General features: G+C 36.9%; 2 protein-coding genes across 2 annotated transcripts; both read left to right on the top strand.

Moving 5' to 3' along the window:
- Window positions 1–12,363: 12,363 nt before the first annotated feature.
- Window positions 12,364–14,064, top strand: LOC131430590 (uncharacterized). The gene is made up of 2 exons (XM_058595674.1): window positions 12,364–13,699; window positions 13,765–14,064. The coding sequence occupies exons 1-2, from the start codon at window positions 13,183–13,185 to the stop codon at window positions 14,019–14,021; spliced, it is 774 nt and encodes a 257-aa protein (XP_058451657.1). The 5' UTR covers window positions 12,364–13,182; the 3' UTR covers window positions 14,022–14,064.
- An 11,808-nt stretch (window positions 14,065–25,872) lies between these two features.
- On the top strand, window positions 25,873–27,435 carry LOC131428938 (uncharacterized). Its single transcript, XM_058592997.1, has one exon. The coding sequence runs from the start codon at window positions 25,873–25,875 to the stop codon at window positions 27,433–27,435; it is 1,563 nt and encodes a 520-aa protein (XP_058448980.1).
- Window positions 27,436–27,647: the final 212 nt, after the last annotated feature.

Below are 27,647 nucleotides of genomic sequence, written 5' to 3'. Positions count from 1 at the left end.
CTTGTTCCACATCAACGGCTCGAACAACCCCATGGGGCTGATCCTTGTAGTTTTTTAAACCCCAAGGTTTCTGTTTAATTTTTTAATAATTTTTTGAATTTTTGGTGGTTGTTTAAATTCAAAAGTACGATTTTTCACGGCAAAACGACCATTTTGGGGTCTGGTTTTTTATATGTAGAAAGTGTGTGCAAAATTTGAAAATAATTCTTGCATTCTATTTTTTCTTTTGTATTTTGTTATAATGAAACATTTCGAGAATGTTTTGTCAAGTTTTTAAGTCAATCGAAGCAGATCTGTGGGCATGTGTGCGCAGCTCTTATTTCTTTGTAGTATGTGGTTGATCAAGTTAAATACGTCGGGGTTATTCTTGATTAAAAACTGAATTGGTCTGCTCACATTGACTTCAGGATTAAAAGAGCTTGCATGGCTTTCCGCCAATTCAGACGAGCTTTTGGAAAATCATGGGAACTTAAACCCAGATACATTCATTGGATCTACACAACTATTGTTAGACCAATTCTAGCATATGGATGTCTTGTATAGTGTCAAATAGGAGAAGTTGCGACAGTTCAGTCAAAGCTAAATCATCTCCAAAGGATGGTCCTAATGGCGATGACATGATCATTCACGACTACTCCTACTGCTGCTCTAGAGGCGCTACTGTGCATTAAACCACTACATGTGTTCCTAAAACAAGAAGCATAATGGAACGACAACTTGATGAACACATAGTTTGTTATACGGACGGGTCTCTGTTGAATGGTCCTGTTGGTGCTGGTGTCTACTATTGTGAAATGAGGCAAGAGCAGTCTCATTCACTTGGTAGATACTGTACTGTGTTCCAAGCAGAAACCTACGCGATTCTGTGTGGAATACAATCGGCACTTCAGCCGAGAATCTGTGGTAAACGAATTTATTTTTGTTCCGACAGTCAGGCAGCTTTAAGAGCACTCAGTTCGAATGATTCACGGTCGAATTTAGTGATCGCATGTCGAACTCAAATTAAAGACCTGAGCATCTCAAATGCTGTTTACTTCTTATGGGTACCCTGCCATTCTGGCATTACTGGAAATGAATGGGCTGATGAGTTGGCTAGACTTGGTGCAACGAATGCTTTCGTTGGTCCGGAACCAGCTTTACCACTTTAAACTAGTTGGATAATGCACAAGATTCGTTCTTGGGCTGCATCCAAACATGCCAGCAACTGTCGAAACTTGAAAACTTGCGCTCAGACAAAAACATTTCCACCAGAATTGAATATGAAAATGTCAAGATGTCTACTGCATTTTTCCAAGCATCAATGCAGTATTCTAGTCAGAGCTCTGACTGGACATTGGAAACTCAATTATCACTTGGCTACTATTCGGCGTGCTGAGTATTATTGGTGTGATTTGTGTGAATGCGATTACGGTACTTTATATCATCTGATATGCAACTGTCCCGCATTGACGCAACTACGTATCCGGGTTTTTAGTTCTCCATACATGGTTGGGTCTATGTATGCTGAGCAAAAATTAAAGGATATTCTCTCGAATTTTCACAAACTCAGATTCAAATGAAAGGTTTTATGGTCCCATACATCGATATTGAATTTTATCCCGATCCGACTTCCGGTTCTGGAATTACAGGGTGATATGCACCAAAAAAATTAAAAAATGTCACTCACTTTTCTCAGAGATGGCGGAACCGATTTTTACAAACTTAGATTCAAATGAATGGTCTTATAGTCCCATAGATCGCTATTGAATAATATCTTGATCCGACTTCCAGTTCCGGAAATACAACGCAGTATGTGCAAATCTGTGAGAAAATGCACATTCAATATTGTCTTCAATTTCTCAACCGATTTTTACAAACTAAGAAATGAAAGGTTTTGAGATTCTTCAAAAAGTCGTCGAAAAATTGAGATTTTTAAAAATTTCCAATTTCATGAGGATTTTTTCACAAGCGATGGCGAAACGAGGTAGACATTTTTATAAAATTTACTTTTTTATTAAATACCTTGTTAGTTGGACGATATATGAATCTACTTTGGAACTACTAGTACCCGGTTTGCGATTTCTCAGCAACTGTTAAACCGATTTTCACAAATCATGATGCAAATTAAAGCTATTATTATCTCTTAAGATACTGTGCAATTTCATCCGGATCCGACTTCCGGTTCCGAAATTATAGGGCAATGAGTATCCAAACTTTCAATCTGTCACTCAAAATGATGCAAAATCGGTACGCATCGGTAGGAGAGAGTGGGGCTACTTGAACCACTTGTTTTGGTTAATTGATATATCTTTTAAACTATTTGGGGTAAAATATGTTTCACCTATGATTAATCAAAACAAACCTCGCGTTTCTATATTCAATGTAATCAATAAATGTAAATTCGCTTTTTGACATAAATAGCAGCTTTTTACATGTCTCCATGCATGAGGATACTTGAACCACCCCTTGGAGATAATTGAATAACCTTCAAGGAGAGCTTAAAAATATATAGAAATATATGAAAAATATTTATTTTATATGTTTTAACATGCCTCTTTTTCTTATATAAATACATATCAGATTTGTTTAGTATCATGTATGAAATGACTTTGTTTACCCGTATTTGCGAATCTGTAGCAATAATGGTTTTTCCTCGAGTTTTACACTTTCTTGGTTTAGCCTTTGAGAACCCTCGTTTGTTTTCTGGGGATTGTCCTTGTAGAAACCCATCCTTTTTACCATTCTATTGTTTTTTGGCATTATGGAGTGAACATGTCAGACTGAATTGAATCAATGGTAGCAACAATGTTAAAATTTTCAACGATGTTCTAGGTGCTCAAGCTCCTGTTGGTAAATTTACTTCCTAGAAAGTCTGATGCAGAAAATGTTTGTGGATTAAAATGAAAAATTCCTGTCTTTTGAATTCCAGATTTTTTTTCTTTTTTTGCCCACCATACTCCCCCACACCAAAAAGCTTCAATTTAAAGCCCCCTGGTAGTGGACGCAACTAGTCTCAGCGGAAAAAAGAAACATCTCGCTCAGTCTGTGCTTAAAATGGTACTTTAGTCTAGCCGCAAATGTGGCACGATTGCTTATTCCTCGTATATCAGGCGGAAGTGCCTTATATTTAGTTGGACCAACAAAAAGGATCCGTCTTTGACCAAGGCTTGTAGCTACTCGAACACGAAACAAATTGTTACTACGGCGTGTTGTTCTAGAATGGGATATAGTTGGGAACTGTAGGTTATGGTGTACTGTGGAGTTATACAAATTATCATGGATGAACAGCAACGTTTGGGCATCACATAAGTATGTTATTGGTAAAACATTATGGTTTCTGTCAGAGTATAACAATAGACTCGAGAATAGTAAGGGTTTATTGAAAAAGATTTTTAGGCATCTGTTTTGTAGAGTTTGGACACGGAACCCCTCACGATCGTGAAACAACCAAAATATTAGTTGTTTTTCTGAATTTGATTGGTTAAAATTTGGTACAACTAATCGATTGTTATTTTTTCTGAACTGTCATTTTTGTTTTTCGATCAACATAAACGATGGTTGAAATAACAAATTTTTTGGTTGAAAAAAAAGATGCTGTCAGTTAGTCAAGACAAACACCTTTCAATTCCAATAAAGATTTTAGTTACAACAACCAACCTTGTTTTTGATTTAACAGTTATGTTTGTTGAAAAATAAATCGGTTTTAGTTGGTTTAGATATTACGATTAGTTATTTCAACTTAAGCAAAATTATTGATTTTGAATGATAATAAAATATTCCTTATTGATATACGTTATGATTTTTTAAATGGAAATTCGGTATGTTAAGATATTAACTTCCATCTATCGGTATGATAAAACCCTTCTCAGCCCTTGTTTTATATTAAATGAACTTTTCATTGAAACCATTTATATTTTTGTTTTTAATGTACTGACTTCTAGTAGTGCTTGTGTCAATGAAACTTTCTAATTGTGACCACTATATTACTTACGCACAAAAAGTCGAACCGAATGCACTGATTTTTATTTTTTGAGCCATTAAAACTTACATTTTTTATTATATGAAAGAATATTAAACATTTTCAATTTAATCACTTTGTTCATACAATTTTTGTACATTACTTGAAGATAATATGATGCTCATTCATTAGCATGCATTTCACGATGGAGAATCAAGTTGATTTTAAGACCAAAATTCAAATGCATACAATTCACTGTGTTCTAGTTTTGGTTAAACACGTTCTGTGCATAGCCCTACTTTATATCAATCGTTTCTTCTTGTAACAACAGAGCAGTAAAGATGTAGATAATTTATCATCACGTTAATATTCTGACAACTAGTGTTATGATAAACATTAATTTACTATCATTCAAAAGTTACTCTTCACGAGTTTTACAAACGTATAATAATCGAATTTCGTTTGCATGAAAATGTTTAAGAAACGTGTTTGAATTTCAACTAAAGTAATGGTTGATTTTCCATTGCGATTTTTGTTTTGCTTTGTGCTGTTTTTGACATAAGACAGCATGAAAAACAACATATTTTTCAACTACTTTAATATGTGCAAATCAAATAGCAAATTGGTTGAATCAAGTAATTATTAGTTAAAACAACAACTGCAAAAATCAAAAATTGCGAGATCCTTATTTTTTGATTGGAGGGTTTTCCGTGGAGTTTCTTCAGATAAGAACGAGCGGCTCGCCCCCACACCGATACCAAGTAGTTGAGCTGTGAATGGATGTAAGCAAAATAAAAATTTAACAGAACACGCTGGGGAACAAAGGACTTGACTCTCCATAAAATACCGCAGTACGACGCCACGTGCTTGGCAACAAACTTTATGTGGTGAGCCCAGATTAATGTGGGGTCGAAATATATGCCCAGATACTTGAAATAGTCTGCTTTTTCAATAATATTGTGTCCGAGTTGGGGATGATTATGCGTTGGTATAATTTTCCTTTTGGAACGGAAAATCATATACTTAGTCTTTGTGGCATTTGATGATAATAAGTTCGCATTGAAATATTGATCAAGAGTTCTTAAAACACTTTCTATTGAGTTAATAATAGCATTGATGTTACTGTCAGGATAGAACAGAGCTGTGTTGTCGGCGAATAGTCGTGGAGTTCCTTTAAGATGTAAATTACCTATATCATTAATATATAAAAGAAACAATAGCGGTCCAATATTACTTCCTGTGGAACACCAATGTTTATTGGAGCAAGGTTGCTGCTGTCACTTTCGATGGATACAAATTGTTTTCTATTAGTCAAGTAACTACGGATAATTGAATTAGCAATGCCCCTGATCCCATAGCAATCCAGTTTGTCCAAAAGTATACTATGATGTAATGTGTCAAAAGCTTTTTTAAGGTCTAAAAATAATGCACCAACTATATTATTACTATCGATCTCGTTTATAATTTCGTCAACTAATTCAATTACAGCGGTTTGGGTGCTAGAACCTTGTCTGAAGCCATGTTGGAATTTAAGGAGGAAATTATGCTTACATAGGAATTCGATAAGTCTTGTGACTAGAAGGTTTTCAAATATTATGTTGAATATGGACAATGTAGATATAGGACGGTAATTATTACAATCACAACGGTCACCCGATTTGAACACAGGAATGACTTTAGCCACCTTGAGGCAATCAGGGTAGTAACCGGTCTGAATAATAACGTTAAAGCACTGAGAGAGTATTTTAGCGAATGCAAATGAATTATGTTTTAGTACACTGACAGAGATGTTATCAGGGCCGTTACTCTGCTTATTATCCAAACCTTGTATTAACAGTATCACTTTATTTACAGATGAGGGACGTAGCAAAATAGAATCACAAATACGGCGAACGTTACTTATTGTACAAAAAGACGAGTTTACAGGAATAGCTTTAGCTAATTCGTTACCGATATTTGAAAAGAATTTGTTGAAAATATCACAAACTTCCTTGTTGTCATTAATGTTGTTGCCCCTATCAATCAAGCGTATCTTATACTTTTCTTTTGTTAGTCCGAACGTAGATTTAAGATTTGTCCAAAATTTCGAATGAGGTACGTTAATGAGAAGGTTTTCGTGATAATTTTTTTTATTCGCCTTTTTCATGGAATCGACCTTTTTAGAGATATGTGATAGCATTTGTTTGAGATGCTGATCGTGGGGGCTTGCCCTAATACGTTTGAGGTAATTGCATTTTATTTTCACTAGTGTCAATAAATCAATGGTCATCCATGGGCAATGATTACCTTTTACTGTGACTGTTTTAGTTATTATTCTTGTATGTTGTTCGAGTAGAAAACTATAGATTGAAGAACTGTTTCAGCGTCCTCAATGACATCAATACTACTAATAAAATTGGAAAAATCAAGATTTACCTGACGACAGTTTATGAATTTTTTCGTTAACGTCATAGGTTCTTTATCAGCCAGTATTTTGGAAGTTGTTAAGATTTGAGAGTGGTCACTTAGTTCATAAAATATTGTGTCGTTGCGAATACGATTAACGTCGTCAAGTTTACAAATAATATGGTCAAGTATATTGTCGCTAATTGGTCTTGTAGTAAAACAATTTGTACACGAAAAGTCATATGATTCTAGCAGAGCCTTATATCTTGTCACAATGTTGTTATGAATGAGATTTATAGGAACATTTATATCACCTACAATAAAACACGTATGTATGGTTGAATTGAACACATCAAGCTTTCTAGGTAAACGGAAAATTCGTTAAAATCAAAGCAAGGAGGACGATTCACACCATGAATATTATAAAGGTGTCCTTTGATACAAAGCTCGATGTTTATATGGTGAAATCCATCGGGCGAGTAGTTCTTATGTTCAATATCTTGTGGTCCCGGGTTGACGGTTCAATGCATAGGGCGCTGGTCTTACAAGCCAGCTGTCGTATGTTCGAGCCCCGACCTGGAAGGTTCTTAGTGTCAATAGGATCCATAGTACTAGCCATGCAATGATTCTGTACGCTAAGAATCTGCTGCGAAGTCTGTTGAAACAGAAAGGCCAAATTCCACGGAAGGAATGTAATGCCAAGACTTTGCTTTGCTCAATATCTTGCTTGACATATATTGCTAGGCCTCCACTAGAATGTTCTCTACAAGCATAAAAGGCTTTATATTGCGGTATTTTATAGAGAGCACAATTTTCATCTTTCAACCATGTTTCTCCGATTACTATAACATCTATAGGAGTTTTAAAATTGTCAATATCAATTAATATATAATCAAATTTTGAAATTTCGTTAATACCTCTTACATTCCATTGCAAAATCTTATATTTTCGTGAAAAAAAAGTTTTGGTGGTCGTATTATCCATTTAAACGAGAAACAAATAACAACACATGTAACATCAATATAATAGCTAAATTAAGTTCTTTTATGCTTGAGTGGTACTTGATCTGGGGAAGGAGACGTCAATTGTGTGAATCGGTAAAAATGTATAACACGATCAAGATCTATTTTATTTCGATTTTTTTCCAATTTAGAATGGTCATCCTTTTTTACTAATATAACTCCTCCACGACCAGGCCATACATACTTAATATTTAATAATTTTTGAGATTCTCGCATGTTTTTTAACAGTTCCAAAGACGCAGTTGACAGCTCCTCACGAACTGCCACTTTCATTTCAGTTCCATTAGTCTTGAAGGATTTGTCAACAGTAGTAGCGATCAGAGGGCTATGTTCCTGCTTCTTGTCTAGAACTGTTTCTCTAATGGCTTCGTCTTTGAAGACCACTCTTATTGGAATTGGAGCACCGCTGTTTTTATTACCCGCATACAATCGGGATCAGTTCGCTCGTAATGCACCCATGTTGCCGGTGATTCCTTCTTTAAGTAGCGTGCGCAGTATGCCTTCTCGCCATACTGTATTATAGGTTTTGGCTATGTCTAAGATGGCTATGTCGTCATGATGGTTTTGGTCTTTTGCATCGCGTAAAATCTGATCAAGCGTTCCCAGGTGGGTTCCTGTTAGTTGGCCTTGGCGGAAAACGAATTGGCTTTGGTCGAGCAGTTTGTTAGTCTCTAAATAAGCTGACAGGCGGCGGATTACCATTCTTTCCATAATTTTACCAATACATGGGAGAAGACTGATGGGACGGAAGTCTTTTACGGTTTTGTTTCTCTCGCATTTTTTGGGGATAGGGACGACTAAGGCACTTTTCCAGTAATCAGGTAGTTCCCCGCGCTCCCATATTGTGTTATAACACTTGAGTAGTGCTTTTTTAGCGTCGGGTGGGAGATGCTGTATGAGTGGGTAGCTAGTGCATGTTGGAGTTCGGAGCCAGAAAATGGTTAGTTGAACTGTTGTCCGGTGTCGGGCGGAAAGGTAGTTTTGATGAGTTCAAGTTTAGCTTTCTTTGCTAGGAAGACAGGATGTAAGGCATTGTTGGCTGATAATGAGGCAAAGTGGGTGCCCATTTCCCCTACCATTATGGAGGGGTCTATTGTGGTGGTGCCGTTAGTGTTGAGGGTGAAGCCGGTGTGGCGGCGCTTGCCGTTTAGGGTGTTGACCCTGCTTCAAAGTTGGGTTGTGTTGGAGTGGGTTGAGATTCCTTCTAAGAATCGGACAAAGCTTGCCTCTTTTGCTTCTCGAATTGCTTTCCTGGCTTGGTTTTTTTTAGTTCTGAATATCTGTTCCTTGTCCTGTCGGGTTGGGTTATTAATTTCGGTTTTTTGTAGTACCCGCAGTGCCTTACGGCAGGCTTTGATGGCGTCGGCCACCTCGGAGCACCACCGTGGATGGCTCGCTTCGCAGCCTTTTTGCCTGTTTTAGGTATGGTTTCGTGGGCGGCTTGGTTCATTATTAGGCCGAGCTCTGTGGCGTTGTACTCCCTGTTAGATTCTATGTTGATTGATACGAGGCGTTCGTATTCAGTCGTGTCGGGTGGGTGTTGGTTATGGGAAATGGTAATGGGAAAATGGTCACTGTTGGCAGGCTTGTCGAGGACCTCCCAAGAGCATAATCTGGCTACTGACGATGAAGCTATGGAGATGTCGTTTGCTGATTCTTAGTTCCCGCGAGTGAAGGTAATTCTGCCGTCGTTTAGTATTATTGCGTTGTGATCTTCGATTGTTTCGATTATTTGGTTCCCTCGTTGGTTGTTGGTGGGCGTTAACATCGACCAGGAAGAGAAATGGGGGATGAATTTCTTCGATTTGTTTGCGAAATTTGTGGTTTAAATTGGAAATGTTTTGTGATAGAAAAATCGAGACGACCGTTACTTTAAAAGGGTATGTGATCTGTCTAGCAACAACGATCAGATCTGTCAGGATTGGTATGATTGATTGATATTTGTAGGTCACCTAGAGAGTTTCGTAGTCCATTAGTGTTTCATTGTGATGCGAGTGTTGTTCGGTTTTGGATTATTTTTTTTTTTGTAGAGTTAGTTGATCTCGGTGCATGTCTTTTGTTGGAGGGGTTAATATCTTAATGTCATTTTATTGTCCTTTTATTCGATTGTTAGGTCGATATCTGAGGAATTATCAGTTTCTATCTCCTCCATTCCAGGAGGGGGTGAAAAATTGTCGTTGGCTCTGCTTGTATTCTGTTTTTTTTTTGCTCGTGGTGATTGGATTGGGGAGTTTCCTCTATGGTTGTCTGCTCTTTGTTGAGGTTGTTTCTTCGATGTTTTGATAATTGGGGTTATCTCTGTAAATAGGTTTCCGTAGTTGGCCGTTACTTTTTCGAGGTGGGGAGTTCATCGTCGGAATTGTGTTTAGTTTTCCGGGTGTTGTCCTTGGGATGTGTCCATGTGCTTTATGACTGGGTGTAGTTTCCAGTAATATGTTTCTTTAGTTCGGCCATCTCAGCAAGAATCTGCATGTTAATTTTTTGGCTTTCTTGTAGCTCTTGTTTCAGTCTTTTTATTAGAGTGTCTTTGCTATTGACCAGTTGTGTGATCTTTGAGCGATATTGGTTTTTGAGTTCCTCGAAGTCTTTCCAATTTTTCTGATTTTTCACGCCACTCATTTGCCTCGTTGCTTGCTACATTAACGAAGGTTTGCTGTTTTTGCTTGTGTAGTTCCCTAGCTTCCGCATAGGTGAAGTTATTGTCGATTGTAGTTTTCACTATTTTCATTTCGGTGATGTAATTCGGACATTTTTTGTATCGAGCGGGGTGGTTTTCGTTGCAATTTGGACATCTGCTGCTCTATCTGCATGGGTTTTCGCGAGAGTTCTCGTGTTCCTCGCTGCAGTTTAAGCAGATCTCTTTCTGATTGCATGCCTTGCTGCCGTGACCGAAGTGGCCACATCGGTAACATTGCAATGGAGCGGGATAGTACTGCCTTACTTCGGTGCGGATTAACCCGATGAAGATTTTCTCCGATAGTTTGATACCGGCGAATGACAGAATGAGTAGCGGGGTGTTGGTGAGTGTTCCATTAACAGTCTTAGTAATTCTCCGAACGTCAATAATATTTTGAGCTTTTAGTTCGGTGAGCAGTTCTGCCTCAGAGAGGTTAATAGTGTCGACGTCGTAGATTACACCCTGAACTCTATTAAGGGTCGGGTGTGGTATGACCTCGACCGGGTAATTATTTCCGATTCTTTGGAGAGTCCTCAGTCTTGTGTATACGTGAATGGACGTTGTTTGTAATATGTATTGTGTTCCTCGCACCGTTTTCGTTGCACTTAGGAATTTGTTGTAGTCTGTTGAATAATTTTTTGGATAAGGAAGGGGTTGGGGGGGGGGGGCGTGTTTGTTTGGTTATCGTTGATTGTGGGGCGTAAGAGTAGCATGTGAGTATCTATTTCGTCACCTTTTTGCATGTATGCGGGGAAGGCAGTGGATGGGGGTAAGGGGGGGAAATTATTGAGGGTTCGGGGCTCTGGGCCTCCCATTTTGGTTTTGGTTTCTCGGATGTAGGTTTGGCTTAGTTTTCTTACTGTCACTACTTGTATGAGTGGTAGCTGCGTGACCTAGCTTTTATTCAATTTGTTGCTATTCCACTCGATACGCGTGGTGGCTAGCACGCTTGCACTTTGATGAGTCGGCACTGTCGCCGACATACTAAACACTCGTGAAGATTGCAGACGCGACGAAAAGCGGAGACCGACACTTGCACGTCCGATCGCCAGGATACACGAACAATGAAAAATATTTAAAAAAAAGTAATTTTTTTTACATATTCTGAAATTCCAGAACATGAAATCGGATTCGAAAAAAATAATCACGAACCTCGTTTAGAGCTACAAGACTTTTCATTTACATCTAAGTTCATGAAAATCGGTTCCCATTCTTCGAGAAAAGTGAGAGCGAAAAATGTTACATGTACACACAATTTCTTATATCCTGATGTTGCATGTTCTACACTAACCCAGAGCACCTCAAAACTCCAATATTGCGGGTCTAGTTCAATTAAACAACCACTACAACTGTAATAATCGTATGTTAGATCTCTTTTCTGCTAGCCAAGCGCTATCCCACTTGTGTTCTGTATCAGTTGTTGCTGATCCTCTCGTTAAAATCTGTCGGCATCACCAAAACCCATGAATGAGTTTTTCTCTAACTTGAATTGAAACTCTTTGTTAACCGATAGAAACTATAATTTGACTGTCTTGTTATGGACGCATATCGTATCCTATGCTATCGCTTCACTCCTAAAAAGTACTCCGTCAGCCAACTTATCCACCATGGTCTAATTCATCTCTGTACTATAAATCTGCAAAACGTTCGGCATTCAGAAAGCTTACTAAGCGTCCATTGTTCACTATCAGAGCGTATTACGTACATCTCAACAATAGATACAATCGTCTGAATAAATCCCTTTATACTGTATTTCATCGCCGCATTCAGAACAATCTCAAAATCAACATAAAAATCCAGAACTACGTTAACGAACAAAGAAAGGAGACAGGACTACCTACCATCATGAGCAGTGATGCGAACGGTACCGGTAAAATACATTTCTTTCCCTACATTCTACACATTCAAAGTGCTACCGCCTGCTACATTGGTAGATACATTTATTCTAGAGAGTGTACCAGCGACGATGAGAACGGTGTAGGTAAAAATATATTTTGTTCTGCTTCATTCTACTCTTTCTTAGGTTTACAGCACTCTACAGTAGGCTGGGCGATACATTTGCTCAAAGCTACCGCCGCTTTTAAAAATGTAATATAGCTTTCTACCGCCGTCGAAAAAAAGTATTCTACCGCTGTACTTTACATTGTTCGCTCAAAATGGTAGCGCACGTGTTTACGTTGAACGTTAACAAATGATTATTATTTAACATATAAACATTATATGTTGACGATTTTTTTGTATTTCTCAAGACCAGATTATATTTTATTTAAATAGTTCATCGTTTGATATGCTTGATAATCTACCCGAATGGTGTAATGAATTATTTGTTTTCAAGACCCTTTTTAAATGAAGAATTCAATGCTTTGCTGCGTTGAAACGTACTGATTAGATTTTAGCAGATGAAAAAGTAAACAAAGAGAAACAATTTACTTTTGTGACCTTATGAAATGGTTACGTCGACTTGTCAATTTTTTCCCTTCATTAACAGTGAACGTTGTTGTTCCTGAAATCCTATTTTTTCCAAATCGATTCGTGATCGTGAAAAATGACTGATTCATCGAAAATAAAGCGTTTTTATCGGGGCATAGCCAATGATTGTTATAAGTGTGAAGGTGATTTTATAATTTGTAACATCGATTCTACTCGAAACTGTACGCACAAAAAATTAAAAAGGAGTTATGATCCCGGAAATTTTGTTAAGCATTTACGAAATGTGCATCCGGAAAAGGCTCATGAATACGGACTACTGAAGCAAGGATATGCACCAGAAAAGAAAAGGAAAATTCTTAAAACATCAATAGCACTCGACAGACAAGCTGTGGTTGAATCTTTGGTAAAAATGGTATCACTTCATCACTTGCCTCTATGCGCCGTTGAATGGGAAGGTTTTCGAGAACTGCTAGATCCAATTTGCGAAGCACATAAATTTAAAATCAATCGAGACAATATCTCCCGCCATATTGAACAATGCGCAGTAAATATTAGGGAAAAAATTGCAGCTGAAATGCAAGGTCGATTAATATGCATTAAAGTCGACTCTGCGTCCCGATATGGCCGTCATGTAGTGGGCATAAATGCGCAATATAATAAAGATGATACTGTGATTATTAGAACCCTAGGTAAGGCTATTTTGATTTGGCCAAAGTAGTATAAGCATATAAATGATTTGTTTTGTAGCCATGATGGAAGTTAAATGTCGCCAGACTGGTAAATTCCTAAAGTCAAAAATCGATGATGTACTGAAGATGTACGGAGTCGCACAAGAACAACTATTTAGTGTTACTTGTGACAACGGTGCTAATATGATTGCCGCTGTTCGGGAGATGCAGAAAGATGCGGTTGCGTTCATAGATGAAGAAGCAGATGCAGATGATGTATTATCTGATCAGTCTATGTTAGAGTACGAGAAAGAAATTAGTTTGGTACGTTGTGCAGTGCATACAATGCAGTTGGCAGTGCACGACGTTGTTAAAACGTACGATTCTAGCATACGTGAAATTGCTAAAGTAGCCGTAACTTGCCGGCAAATAATATATAAAAGCTCCTTCGAAATACATAAAACTCCATTGCCACCACTATTCTCTCGGACCAGATGGGGAGGAGTTTACATTATGCTTGAACATTTCAAGACACATGAGCTTTTTTATAGGGAAATGGGAAGTTCATACAACGTACTTGGTGAGTTATATTGAATGTAATGAGTAATTGACTACCTTATATAACTGAATTCTTGAAACTTATAGATCTTGATTCACATTGGGAATTCATATGTCATTATGTTGAGGCATTCGAACCCATTTTTAGGTGCACTAAAGAAATGCAGTCGAAGCATGTCAGCTTATCTTGCTTCTATATTCAGTGGCTGAAGGCCATTATGGAAGTTAAAAAGATAGCGTCCAATGCATTAACAACAAAATTAGTATCTGCTTTAACCGTCAGATTAAGTGGTTTGAAAACTAGTATGGTTTTCAAAGCATGTATGTGTTGGATCCCAGATTAAATTATTTGAATTCAAATATTCTGACTGTGGAGGATAAACTAGAGACAAGGGTAACAATATATATATATATATATATATATATATATATATATATATATATATATATATATATATATATATATATATATATATATATATATATATATATATATATATATATATATATATATATATATATATATATATATATATATATATATATATATATATATATATATATATATATATATATATATATATATATATATATATATATATATATATATATATATATATACATATATACATGGATTTAGAACCGCATCAAAGTTATAGCTTTGATGATTGGAAGTACTGGGTTAATCGTATATCGTCTCAGCCGGATTTAGCAAATGTTGCATTATGCGTTTTGTCTGTGCCGTCCACACAGGTATCAGTGGAACGAGCGTTTAGTGCGTTACACTGAGCTAAATTTTCTTTTTCACATTATATGATATTCTAATGATTTTGCACTATTAGCATTTCCAATCATAGTTACAAGATGTGTTCAACATCATGTCAAGTATATGAGATAATCTTATGAAACATAAAACTCTTCTTAACGTTATTTTTACAGGATTTCCATATAACGAATGAAATTTCCAGTCTGAGTCAAATTTATTGGCGCGTCTTATAACCATTACTAGATATCCGCACAACATACATTGGAACAATTTATGAAGCGCATATTATATTCAATATATATATATATATATATATATATATATATATATATATATATATATATATATATATATATATATATATATATATATATATATATATATATATATATATATATATATATATATATATATATATATATATATATATATATATATATATATATATATATATATATATATATATATATATATATATATATATATATATATATATATATACGAATAGCAGATAATTGCCAACTACTACTTTTCTTTGAGGATTCAAGCTATACTAGTATTCCATTCGGTAAGGGAGCACCTCATGATATTTGCGAAAGAGAAGTGAGATCTCGAGACTGAAAATAAAACAATGAATCTTACTAGACAGATAGAGTAATGAAATGTACCGGATATATATTTCATGGTCCGTTAACGCATATCCTTGAACGAAGTTGGATGAGCTGTCTTGTCAGCGATTTAAAATTACATTGAGATGCGAAACTTCCTGAAAAAAATGGTCTGGAGCAGTTGATGACTATCGAGGACACAACTATTCACGACTTTTATCGGATTTTCATATAAATTATATGGGATATTTTTTTAACTTTCATTATGATAACGTCCATTTAGATTTGACGTACACATTAAATAAAGATTATAAGTTTCCATATAATTTCTATGAATTATATTCTTCATATGATTCATATGACAAATCTAATGAATATAAATAAGATTTTCATTTCAGTGTAGCACTAGTTCTTTCCGAACACAGAACAAATCTTTCTGATTCTATGCTTGAGAATATTTTAGTTGTAAAACTAAACAATGATCTTTTATCAGTGACAATTCCTCAATTATAGAACAGGAATGATGACACTGCACTGTGATATAAAATATAATACTACTTAAATATATCTAAACTGGATGAAAAAATCATAGACTATCGTATTACTTCATAATATGCTGAATCCTGTTCTCTGCGTAATCGATCAAATAAACAAATAATCATTCCTATTGTGTATTTCGATGAAGTTCGAGCTTTCCATACAAAAAAACATCACTCGTTCGAAGTGCAGAATCACAATTTTTACATTCAATCAAAACATTTCGAAATGCGGAAAATGGAAATTTTTCACTCAATCTAAAAACTTTGATTTGATCTAAATACCAAAAAAATTGTTATTTTTTTATCTTCATTTAGGGTAACAGAGGTATTTTGGCCCACTTTAGGAATGATTTTATTTTGGCCCACTTTGAATAAACATCCATCAAATGTTGTAATATCTTTGAAAAACCCTTCCGCAATAGGTAATTTAATGTGTTTACCTTCAAATTTATGTAACATGAGTTACTTCACATCAATTAAATTCGATAAAATCGATAAAGTTTGTTAGGTGGGCGAAAATATATGAAGTGGCCAAAATACCTTTGTTACCCTATATAACGGTTAAAATTATTTCACACCGGAGAACGATTAAATTATTATTTCCGAACGAAGGGCCCTTCTATTTGATTCGAAGACTGCGAGAAGCGATCTAACCACATCAAAGATATCGATGTTAGTTTCATTTGAAATCTTTTGTAACCATTACTTTTTAGGCTTCCCGAATAGGAAAACGGTAACCGGTATAGCCGAGTTCAGTTTACTTGTCCAACCAACAAGCCCTTAAAGCATTCATTGACTAGTCACACGTACGAATACGTGAAAGTCATCTTCAAAATAATGAACGAAATAGGCAATGTGCAGCGCCTACCGTAAAGTACATTTTCTATCGCACTCATGTACATTTTTCTACAACGGCAAAGTACATTTTTCTACCGCCACGAGCTACTTTTTTTTTGTGGTACAGTAGCGCGAACAAGGAGGCAGCAAAATGTGGGAAAATATAATTTCTACCTACTTCGAACGGCTGTGGTTCCAGCCGTAGTTTTTAACGCGATACTGCATCGCACGCCTACTGTAATAGAATTTTAGTTTGGATGCATCAAGACGGTACAGTAAGAAAAATAAAAAATGTAGATGTGGGTAAGCAGACTACGGTAATAAAAAATGGGAGGCAGTTTGCATCCTTGATTATGAGACTCAACGATGCTGAAGAATTCACCACACTCGACATCTGCTACTTATTTCGTGAGCACTTCAGTAGTGTTTTTCTGCTGAGCACTTAACCTTTCAACAAGTCTCTGAAGCTGCCAAAAATGTCCCCATTCGTTCTACAATAGGTCGGCACTCTATCATCACACCTTACACTGTCAGATCAGCCTGTTTAAAATTTCATCGAGTGCTGGACCAGATGGAATTCCATCCATTATGATAAAGAAGTGCTTAAATAATTTATCTCTATTATCGTTATTGTTCAATTCATCTCTACAGTTTGGCTCTTTTCCTGATATATGGAAAAAGTCATATGTCTTGCCTATTTATAAAAGAGGAAGCAAAAACGTTGTATCTAATTACCGTGGAGTAGCAGTTTTATATGCTGTGTCTAAGTTGTTTGAAATTATCGTTCTCGATTTCATTACTCACAACTGCTCAGCTTATATATCAGAGACCAGGCGCGTACCCAGAAAAAAATTTCGGGGGGTGTTTCAGAACATGTTGATCAATTTCCATACAAATGGAACTTTTTATATAATTATTTGAAATTTTTTTATTGTGAAGTCGTTTGTTGAAAAATTATTCATTTTATTTTTTACTTATTTGAAAAAAAGAGTTTACATAATATCATACTTTTTTGAGTTTCGGAGGGGGTTTGAACCCCTAAAACACCCCCCTGTATACGCGCCTGTCAGAGACCAAACATTGCTTCATGCCTAAGCGATCAACGTCAACAAAAGTAGTACCTATCTTACACGTCTTTCATCATACGTACGTTACAAGCTCGTCGGTAAGTTGATTCTATCTACACCGACTTTTCCGCTGCTTTCTACAAGATTAATTATCAAATTTTGATTTCCATACTTTAATTACTCGGATTAACTGGCTCTATCCTTGACTGCTTACACTCGTCCTTGAGCGGCCATGAAATGATAGTGAAGATTGGTGATTGCAAGACTTCACATTTCACCGTCAGCTCTGGTGTGCCTCTTCTTAATTTATCTAAATGATTTAAATTTCTCGATAGAATGCAATCAGTTATCTTTTGCGGATGATTTTAAGCTGTTCAACGTTATTGGAAACATTGAAGACTGTAAATTTTTGCAAATGAAATTAACTTTTAAGGAGCACAGAAAATTTAATTATTTCAAAAGCTTCTAGGCTTCTTGGTTTCATTTTTCGTATTTCCAAGAGTTTTGACGATATTTACTATCTGAAAGCCATTTACTGTAGCTTGATACGCTCGACTCTAGAGTATGTATCTGTCGTCATCTTTTTACCTTCGAGACATTCAACGCCTTGAATCAATCCAACGCAAATTCGTCCGTTTTGCACTTCGTCGTCTTCCGTGGAAAGACTCATTAAACCTACCGAGTAACAAAGGTTGCAAGCTAATTGGCCTATATTTTCTCTCTGTTCGACGTCACGTCCGTAAGATCATTGATGTCGCTGATTTCCTACAAGCTCGTATAGACTGTTCAGATCCTCTACAGGTACACAGGTACACTTAGATATTCAACGTGGTACTCTTCGTTTCCACTCATTTCTTAGAATACCCTCATCTAGAACTTACTACGATTATTACGAATCTTTGACTAGTGTGGGCCACCTATTTAATAATTTTTCCAATGTACTTGACCTTCATCATTCTCGTAATGTTCTAAAAAAGCTGTTTCTCAGTTATCAGTCTTGATAGATTTCCTTACTAATAAATTTTAGTAACTAGAATAGTGTATTTAGTATTAGTTTTCTCTCGTCATTGCATAATTTCTAAGTTTTAGTTTTATGTTATTATGTATAATGTATCATTTGGATCATTGTATTCTGTTGATGCAAAACGTTTTATGGAGGAGGTTTTATGCCTGTTAGAGAGAATGTTTTAGCTAAAATAGCTACACTGGGCTTTTCCTTGCTCCACAATAAAGAACAACAATAATCAACATATATACACATACCGACATTTTGCGTATTCGACAAACTGAGTCGAATGGTATATGGTATATCTGATTACATCAAGATTACAATGTTCTACACGAACTAACGAATAATGATAGGCTAAAAATAATAATAAAAATAATAGCAAAATAAGGTGAAATTGATGGCAGCCAAGATCGGGAACATGATATCAGAGGGGAAATAGTGCAATAGGTTACATTGTCAGAGAAGATATATAGTGAGAGAAAACATATGAAAAAAAACCCTTCTTAATCCATATAGTGGTGTGATAATGCCTTTCTCTTCATTCATAACAGTCTCAAGAAAAACAGGTTGTGTTACCGACTTGTGAGTTAACGGTTATCACCGAGTCAAGGCAACTTTAGCAGCAGGTAAACAAAACCCGCTTGCGCCAATTGCAAACGCAGCAAAGACTTTTGTACAGCCAATAGGTGCTAAGGCACAGAGGTGCTAGGGCGCATCAGCGCAAAGCCGCAGAGACAACCACCGGGTATCAGTTCGTATGGTGTACAGTAATCGTCAATAAGAGCTACAACGCTGTATCTTAGGCCAAGTACAGGCAGCGTACACACCTAGCTCAGCGAAGACCACGACGGCAGAGCAACGGAGATAGAAGACAAAAAAATAGAAATAGCTGGAGCGAGCTTCACGCCGAAAACCTGTGGAAAGCAGAAAGCGACTAACAGGTAGATCTTTAATTTTATTTTATTTGACTTCAAAGTATACTCTCGTTTATATAATTCACTTGAGATCAATTTAAACATATTTATGTAATTGATGATCTAATGGATGAGAATTCAGGAGATCCATCTCTGCCACCAGGCGAAAATTTAACGGTTCCTAACTCGCATAGAACAAAGTTTCACAATGAAACTTCTGCGGGTCCATGGATAGTCTATTTTCGGCGTAAAATGAAGGCATTAAATTTATTTTATATATCTAAAGAATTGACATCACGATTTCCCGTTACCAAAGAGATAGTAAGAGTCCATAAAGACAAGATCCGCGTTGTAGTCGATTCCTTAAAGCATGCTAACGAGATTAATGTTTGTGAATTATTTACCCGCGAATATCGCGTATATATTCCTTCGAAAGACCTTGAAATAGACGGTGTTATCACCGAAGCGGGTCTTTCGGTTAAAGAGTTGCTTGAGCATGGAGTTGAACGTTTTAAAAACTCTATGCTTGAGGGAGTAAGGATACTCGAGTGCAAGCAATTGTACTCAGCATCTTTCGAAGAAAGAAACAAAACTTATCGACCTTCAGATTCGTTTCGAGTAACATTCGCTGAATCTGCCTTGTCTAGCCATGTTCACATCGATAGCGTTCGAATACTGTTCGGTTTTTCATACCAAATGTTATGAATTGCACGAACTGCAAAAATTTTGGCCACACAACTGTAGTAATAAGTTGAAATGCATGAAATGTCAAGGGCCTCATAAGGATAATCTTTGCGATAAAGATATTGAAAAATGTGTTTATTGTGGGGAGAGCCCTCATGATAATCTTTCAGTATACGCTGCATTTCAGTTGTGTAAGGATAAAATGAAGCTTTCTTTAAAAGCACGGTCTAAGCGCACATATGCAGAAATGCTCAAAACGATCATTTATGTCTCACCTTTGAAACCGAAAACGGGTTTTCAAATCTTGCGGAGCCGAAGGAATCTGACTCTCACGGAAATAGTGAAGATACCTCGTTTGTCAGTCCTCAAGTGTCCGTTAAGAGCAGATTAACAAACTACAAAATTCTAAAAAAGACAACTAGAACTACTCCTACAAAAAAAGATCCTCGTGTTAAATCTAAAAATCCAAATTTAAAACCAAAAACTGTGCCTCCTGGTTTGTTAAATTCACAAACCAATCCAGAAGCTAGCACAAGAAAAGACAATAATCCAGTAGGCTCCGTTTCACAGCCACCATCAGGATCACTGAAGTTTTCGGAAATTGTAGAATGGATTTTCGCAGCATTCAACATTTCTGAACCTCTAAAGACCCTCATAACGGCATTCCTTCCAATAGCTAAAACTTTTTTGAAGCAGTTATCAGCTCAATTGCCAATTGTCTCAGGGTGTGTATCTTTTGATGGATAATTTATCATCCGCCGCAAATGATTCAATCACTGTCCTGCAGTGAAATTGTCGAAGCATCATGCCAAAAATTGATTCATTTAAAGTTTCGTTGCATAGTAAAAAATGTGATGTATTTGCTTTGTGCGAAACATGCCTTACATCAAACATAGCCTTAAATTTTAATGACTTTAACGTTATACGTCTCGATAAAGACTCCCCGTATGTGCTTTTAGGAATTAAGAAATGTAATTCCTTTTATAGATTAAACATTCCTTCGACTTCTAGTATAGAAGTTGTTGCTTGTCAAATAAACATTAAAGGAAAGGACATTTGCATTGCTTCGGTATATATTCCTCCAAGAGCTCAAGTTGGACAGCGACAGCTTAATGACATTGAGCCCTCCCTCCTCTACGTTTGATTTAAGGAGATTTCAATTCGCACGGAATGATGTGGGGTTCCGTTTACAATGATAGCAGATCATCTTTAATTTATAATATTTGTGACAATTTCAACATGACAGTATTGAATATGGGTAGCATGACACGGATTCCAAGACCTCCTGCACGTTCAAGTGCATTAGATTTATCTCTTTGCTCGACTTCAATTCGACTAGATTGCACCTGGAAAGTATTTCCTGATTTACACGGTAGCGATCATTCACCAATCATCCTCTCAAAAAGCAGTAACAAAGGAATTGCTAATTCAGTTAATATTCCATATGATTTGACAAAACATTTTGACTGGATTAAACTCCAAAGTAATATGTCAAGTATCCTAAATTCAATGGAAGAGCTCCCCCCACTTGAAGAATATGACTTCCTCGTTTGTTCGATTCTGGAGGCCGCAGAACAAGTACAAACCAAACGATTTCTCGGTTCATCGTCTAACAGAAGGCCTCCAAACCCTTAGTGGGACAAAGAGTGCTCAGATGCTAAACACGCGAAACAAAATGCTTTCAAGACGTTTTCAAAACGAGGAGGAGGAACTCCTCAGAATTTTAAAAAATTCAAGGTTTTAGAAACCAATTCAAGAAAAGGAGCTACTGGAGACATTTTGGGGAAGGTTTGTCAAGAGAAACCTCAATGAGCACTCTTTGGAATACGTCCAGACGAATGAGGAATCGTAACGTAGGAAATGAGAGTGAGGAATACTCGAACCGATGGATATTTGATTTTGCGAGGAAAGTTTGTCCAGATTCTGTTTCTACGCATAGCGTTATTAGGGAGTACCATTGATATCCCCTTTTAAATGATGGAATTTTCCATAGCACGCATGTCGTGTAACAATAACGCTCCTGGGTTGGACAAAATTAAATTCAACTTGGTGAATCTGCCCGACCTCGCAAAAAGACGTGTGTTGTATTGTTCAACAAGTTTCTTGAGCAAAATATTGTTCCACCTGACTGGAGGCAAGTGAAAGTTATCGCCATTCAAAAGCCGGGGAAACCAGCTTCCAATGACAACTCATATAGACCCATTGCAATGTTGTCCTGCATCAGAAAATTGCTCGAAAAATTTATTCTTCGACGTCTCGACACTTGGGTCGAGACGAAAGGTTTGTTGTCAGATACTCAGTTTGGCTTCCGAAGAATTAAAGGGACGAATGATTACCTTGCATTACTTTCGTCTGACATCCAAATTGTTTCGCTCGAATTGGACTTTCCGAAACTAACCATTGTGCTTGTGGCCAAAGCTATCGCGATATTGATCATGCCGTTTGGACATGCGTGGAGTATCGTGATGTCAGATCTCAACTATTAAATTCCTTGCGTACCCAAGGTAGACTATCCAATGTCCCAGTTCGAGACATTCTTGCTTGTCTTTATCTTTCTTACATGAAACTTCTTTATCATTTCATAAAGACAACGAAATCGAAAATATAATTTTGATGCCAAAAATCTTAGAATTGCATGAAACTATTCATCGAAAGTCGACGAAAAAAAAATTTATTTTTGAGAAAACAAAAAATCTCGAAGTTTCATGCAATTTTAAGATTTTTGGCATCAGAAAAAATTTTCGATTTCGGAAATTTCAAGTACTTCCCCCTATGGTGCTTTCTCAAGATCGAAAATTTTCAAACCTTAACCGCCGGGCAGCACCCGTTACGCATGTCCGATTTAGCTTAAATTTTGCATGAGGACATTTTTCGAGATTAAACTTAAACTTTTGAACAATAGCGCTTTACGAAATTAGAGGTGGTTCCAAAATAATAGCGGTAAAAATGGACGTGTTTTGTCGGTTACGTCACTTATACCATCATATCTCTGGAACCAAAATTCACAGCCATTTGATATTTAAACTTGATCAATGGCCCGATAGTAGCTTACAAATGAGCCCAAGTTTGTTAAAATCGGTTCAGCCATCTCTGAGAAAATTGAGCGCGTTCAAATACAACGCTTTTTGTCGGTTGCGACACTTATACAATCATATCTCCGGAACCAAAAGTCACAGCTATTTGATATATGAACTTGATCAATGGCCCGACAGTAGGTTTTAAACGAGCCTAAGTTTGTTAAAATCGGTTCAGCCATCTCTGAGAAAATTGAGCGCGTACAAATATCTTCTAAAAGTGCACAGACACACACAGATATTTTTAGACTTCGTCGCGGAAAAACTAATGAAAATCTGATTTTTCCCGTTCCAAATTTTTTTGCAAGCTCAAAATGTGCCCTATCTGCATTCATGCGGCACCTGCATCGCGAATCGGATATTGAGAAATTATAACTTTACAGAGTCATAACTTTGTTGTTAGTCAACCGATCTTCTAAATTGGTTCACCATTGCAAAGGTATTACTTCCAGAAATAAAATGCACCCAAAGTTATAATGAAAACTGTAGATAGATGACCTAAAAAAATGTAAGACTTTTTACAATGATCGTAAATATCTCGAAATTCTAAGCGATGACCTATATATTTTTATACATTATTCGATTGCTAGTGATACCAGCTACAATTTTCGCTCAACTACCATTCCTGCACAATCAAAAGAAAACATTAAGAAATCGATGAATTTATAAATATTTATGAATTTTTGATTTTTTTTACATGTTTGTATATAACTCAAAAATTAATGCGATGACATGTACATTTTTTTTATTCAAAATATTGGAATCATTACAAGAAACAATGTATTGATGACCAAAATTATATATCCGTTCAAAGAAGCTCAAGAAATTCGGTACAAATACAGAGAATTTCTATTATTGGGAAAATTTGACAAACAAAAGAAAATTAAAACCATTAAATTTTATGACAAATATTTTTTTATTATTTTAGTTGGAAATTTATTATAAACAAAATTAACCTAAAACACTAAAAATAGTTATATTCTTGTATTGGACAAACGATCTAAACAATTTTTATGCACAACCCAAACGCAATTGATAAATACTAAAATTCTGATTTTGTTTTAGGTTTGCCGTAGAATCTCAAAAAATAGGTAAAAGATCGGGAATTTTATTATTTCCGAGTTAAATTGCATTGCACAGTGGTCCCGATCCACAATTTAGGGGGACAAAAACTGTTTAAGCATAACTTGACGTCTCGGGGAAATGGTGAAAAATGATGTATACCCCCTGTGCCTACTGTGATCGTTGAGGTTTTGGCAGCCTTGCCACAGACAACTGATCGGTAGCGCGAAAGCAGCGCGTCGTTTTTTAGTGTCAATTGTTTCTAGAATAAGCAGTGCGCCGTTTTGTAGCGTCGATTTTTTCTAGAATAAGCTGCGCGCCTTTTGTAGCATCTTTCTTTTCAAGTATAAAAAGCGCGCACATTCCGATGTAGAGTTAGTTAAGTTTTTGATCTCAAACAGTGCATAATAATAAATATTAAAGGTGAATAATTTGTCAGCTTTAATTCAGAAGAATTTCCGTGATGGCTTGGGCTGTAAAGTCCACTCAGTGAACATAAAATTTATCCTTCGAACCGGATCTTTGAAATTAACAGTAACTGTGGAAGAATCTAGAAAGAAAGTGAATACAATCGTCTTTGAAGAAGAAATTGCAGTACAGAGATAATTTGGCACCTTTCTACAGTTTCAAGTATAAGGCTTGAAATACCTACCCGGTTCTGCTGGAAGGCTGCAGAATCCAACGAAAATTGTTGACGCTAGGGCTGCACTTGGGCAGCTAGCATCAAATTCATCCACTCCCGTGAGCAAAAGGCAGAAGAAAAAGGTGAAATTACAAGAAAGGCTTCGAGCAATGGTCCTCATCCATCGCTGTGGGATGGCAAAAGGTAAAGTTACCAAAATTCTAAGTGCCATATAACCAGAAGAAGAAGAAGAGGGAATAGTCCTTAATTCAGCACAAATAAAGGTTTGCAAGAGGAGACTGGAATCTGCCCAAAATAAATATGAAGATTTACAGTAGAAAATCTTGGAGCTGGCATCCGCCGAGAGTATAGGCACTCACGATCAGCATTTTGAAGTGTTTGATGATTTGTGCGATAAGGTTTCAATCTTGCTGGAGGAGCAAGAAACTGCAGCTAACCAGTATTCAGCAAAATTCGTCCATGCCAAGGGTCATTCATCAACCTCTAAGAATGCCGATTCCGATCTTTGACGGAAGATACGAAAGCTGGCCCAAATTTAAGGCAATGTTCATGGACCTAGTTGATAAGGGCCCCGATCCACCAGCTGTTAAGTTGTATCATTTGGACAAGGCGTTGGTGGGTAGTGCAGCAGGTTTAATTGATACAAAAACTATAAACGAAGGTAATTATGCTCACGCCTGGGAAATATTAAAAGAGAGATACGAGAACAAACGTCATGCGTTGACACTCATATACATGGACTATTGCATTTAAGTAAAATTTCCAGAGAAAGTCATACCGAGCTGAGGAAACTGATAGACGAATGCACAAGGCACGTTGAAAGTTTGAAGTTCTTAGAACAACCATTCATAGGAGTGTCAGAAGAAATTGTTATCCATTTACTTGCCGCGGCTTTGGATAAAGAAACGCGAAGACGCTGGGAGGCAACCATAAGGCACGGAGAACTCCCAGTATATGATATGACTTTAAAGTTTCTGCTTCTTTTTGGAGAGATGCGAAGCTATCAATCCAAAACAAGCTCAAGCTCAGGCAAGCAACCGAATATTGCAACTAAATCATCCTCAGCCAAGTCTCATGTAACCACTACTTCATCGGATCACGAGTACAAATGTGACTTTTGTGGCAAGGGACACCAAAATTATACTTGCCCAGAGTTTAGGGCCCTCTCCTTACAGCAAAGATTGAGCAAGGTTAGAGAACGAAACACGTGTTTCAATTGCCTTAGAAAGGGTCACATCAGCAGAGAATGTCCATCCGATAAAACGTGTTACAAATGTAAGAAAAGGCATCACAGTCTTCTTCACGTCGAGGAAAGAGTACCACCGTCAGCAGCAGAGGACAAAAAACCATCGGGTGAAATCGATTCCAATACCCCAAGACTAGTAAATAGCGAACCAAGGTCAGATACTCAAACACAACTCACAACAGCTAGCTGCTCCAGTACACTTCCAATGCAGCAGGTGTTGCTTCTAACAGCCGTCGTAGAGATCATGGTTAAAAACTACAAACCTTACCCATGCCTAATTTTATTGGACAGTGGATCACAAGCTAACCTTATTTCACGTTCTATGATAGATACATTAGGCTTGGAACAATTTCCGTTGAATGTCACGGTTAAGGGTGTTAACAGTACAAAGAGTCATTTATCAACCTGCAGCGTAGTTCGTATTCGTTCCAACTATTCCGATTTTAGGGCGAGTATTCAGTGTTTGATTACAGACAACGTGACAGTTGATTTGCCCACAACAAGTTTCGATGTAAGTGATTGGGTGCTTCCGGTAGGTATCCAACTTGCCGATCCGACTTTTCATCATAGTGGCAAAGTTGACATGTTGATCGGAAGTCAGTGGTTCCTCAAACTACTTCTACCAGGAGAGATATCGTTGGCTGAAAATCTTCCTATTCTGAAGGAGACTCAATTTTTTTGGGTATTAGGAGGCAACTATGGAGGTGATACATATTCCGATCCTGTGTTACACTCTCATGCCGTAACGTTGGATGACTTGGATCAGCTTATTCGTCGTTTTTGGGAAGTAGAGGAGATTTCCAATAAGGCAAACTATTCATGTGATGAGGAATGCGAAAAGCATTTTTTGAATATTTATCGGCGAATTAATTCTGAAAGATATGTGGTCCAGCTACCACTCAAAGAAACCTTCGACGAGCTTGGTGATTCAAGATCTTTGGCGCTACGGAGGTTTTACGCATTAGAAAAAAGATTGAACCAGGATCCCGAATTGAAACAGCAATACTTCGAGTTTATAGAGGAGTATGTACAGCTTGGTCATTTCAAGGAAGTTTTTGAATGCAATGATTCGCCTGGCACACGAAAGTATGAAATGGAGGTGCCAACTATGCTACGTGATGATCAAATTCCTGAAATAAAACATTTCAAGGTTGTTACAGAGGATTCTCGCGTATGTTCAACAGAAATCTCCGTCATGTCGTACACTACAACGATTTCCTTCTATTCGGAAATGAAAGAGTCCATGAAGGTGATTGTTCGAGTTATTCAGCATGAAGAGTTTAAAGATGATTGTTGCCTTTCACCGTGAACACCTGCACGTTGGACCTACGGCTTTACTGGCAATTTGTAGGCGTGAATTTTGGATACTAAAGGGTCGTTCTGCAATACGAAAAATTACTCGAGACTGCGTGCAATGTTTCAAAACGCGTCCAATTATCCAAGGCCAATTATTGGGAGATCCTCCAGTGAGTCGTGGTGAAAGAGCGCCAGCATTTCAAATGGTTGGTCTTGATTATGCCG

The sequence above is a fragment of the Malaya genurostris genome, chromosome 2, assembly GCF_030247185.1.
Source record: "Malaya genurostris strain Urasoe2022 chromosome 2, Malgen_1.1, whole genome shotgun sequence".
Classification (NCBI taxonomy): domain Eukaryota; kingdom Metazoa; phylum Arthropoda; class Insecta; order Diptera; family Culicidae; genus Malaya; species Malaya genurostris.
The sequence above is the reverse complement of the archived record's forward strand: the minus strand, read 5'-3'. Positions and strand labels throughout refer to the sequence as shown.

What these genes read in the sequence shown, in the direction of transcription:
- LOC131430590 (XM_058595674.1), top strand. Translation starts at nt 13,183, where the DNA reads ATGATTTGTTTTGTAGCCATGATGGAAGTTAAATGTCGCCAGACTGGT. An exon ending in AAGTTCATACAACGTACTTG is followed by an intron (nt 13,700 to 13,764) that starts GTGAGTTATATT and finishes TGAAACTTATAG; the next exon opens with ATCTTGATTCACATTGGGAA.
- LOC131428938 (XM_058592997.1), top strand. Translation starts at nt 25,873, where the DNA reads ATGCGAAGCTATCAATCCAAAACAAGCTCAAGCTCAGGCAAGCAACCG.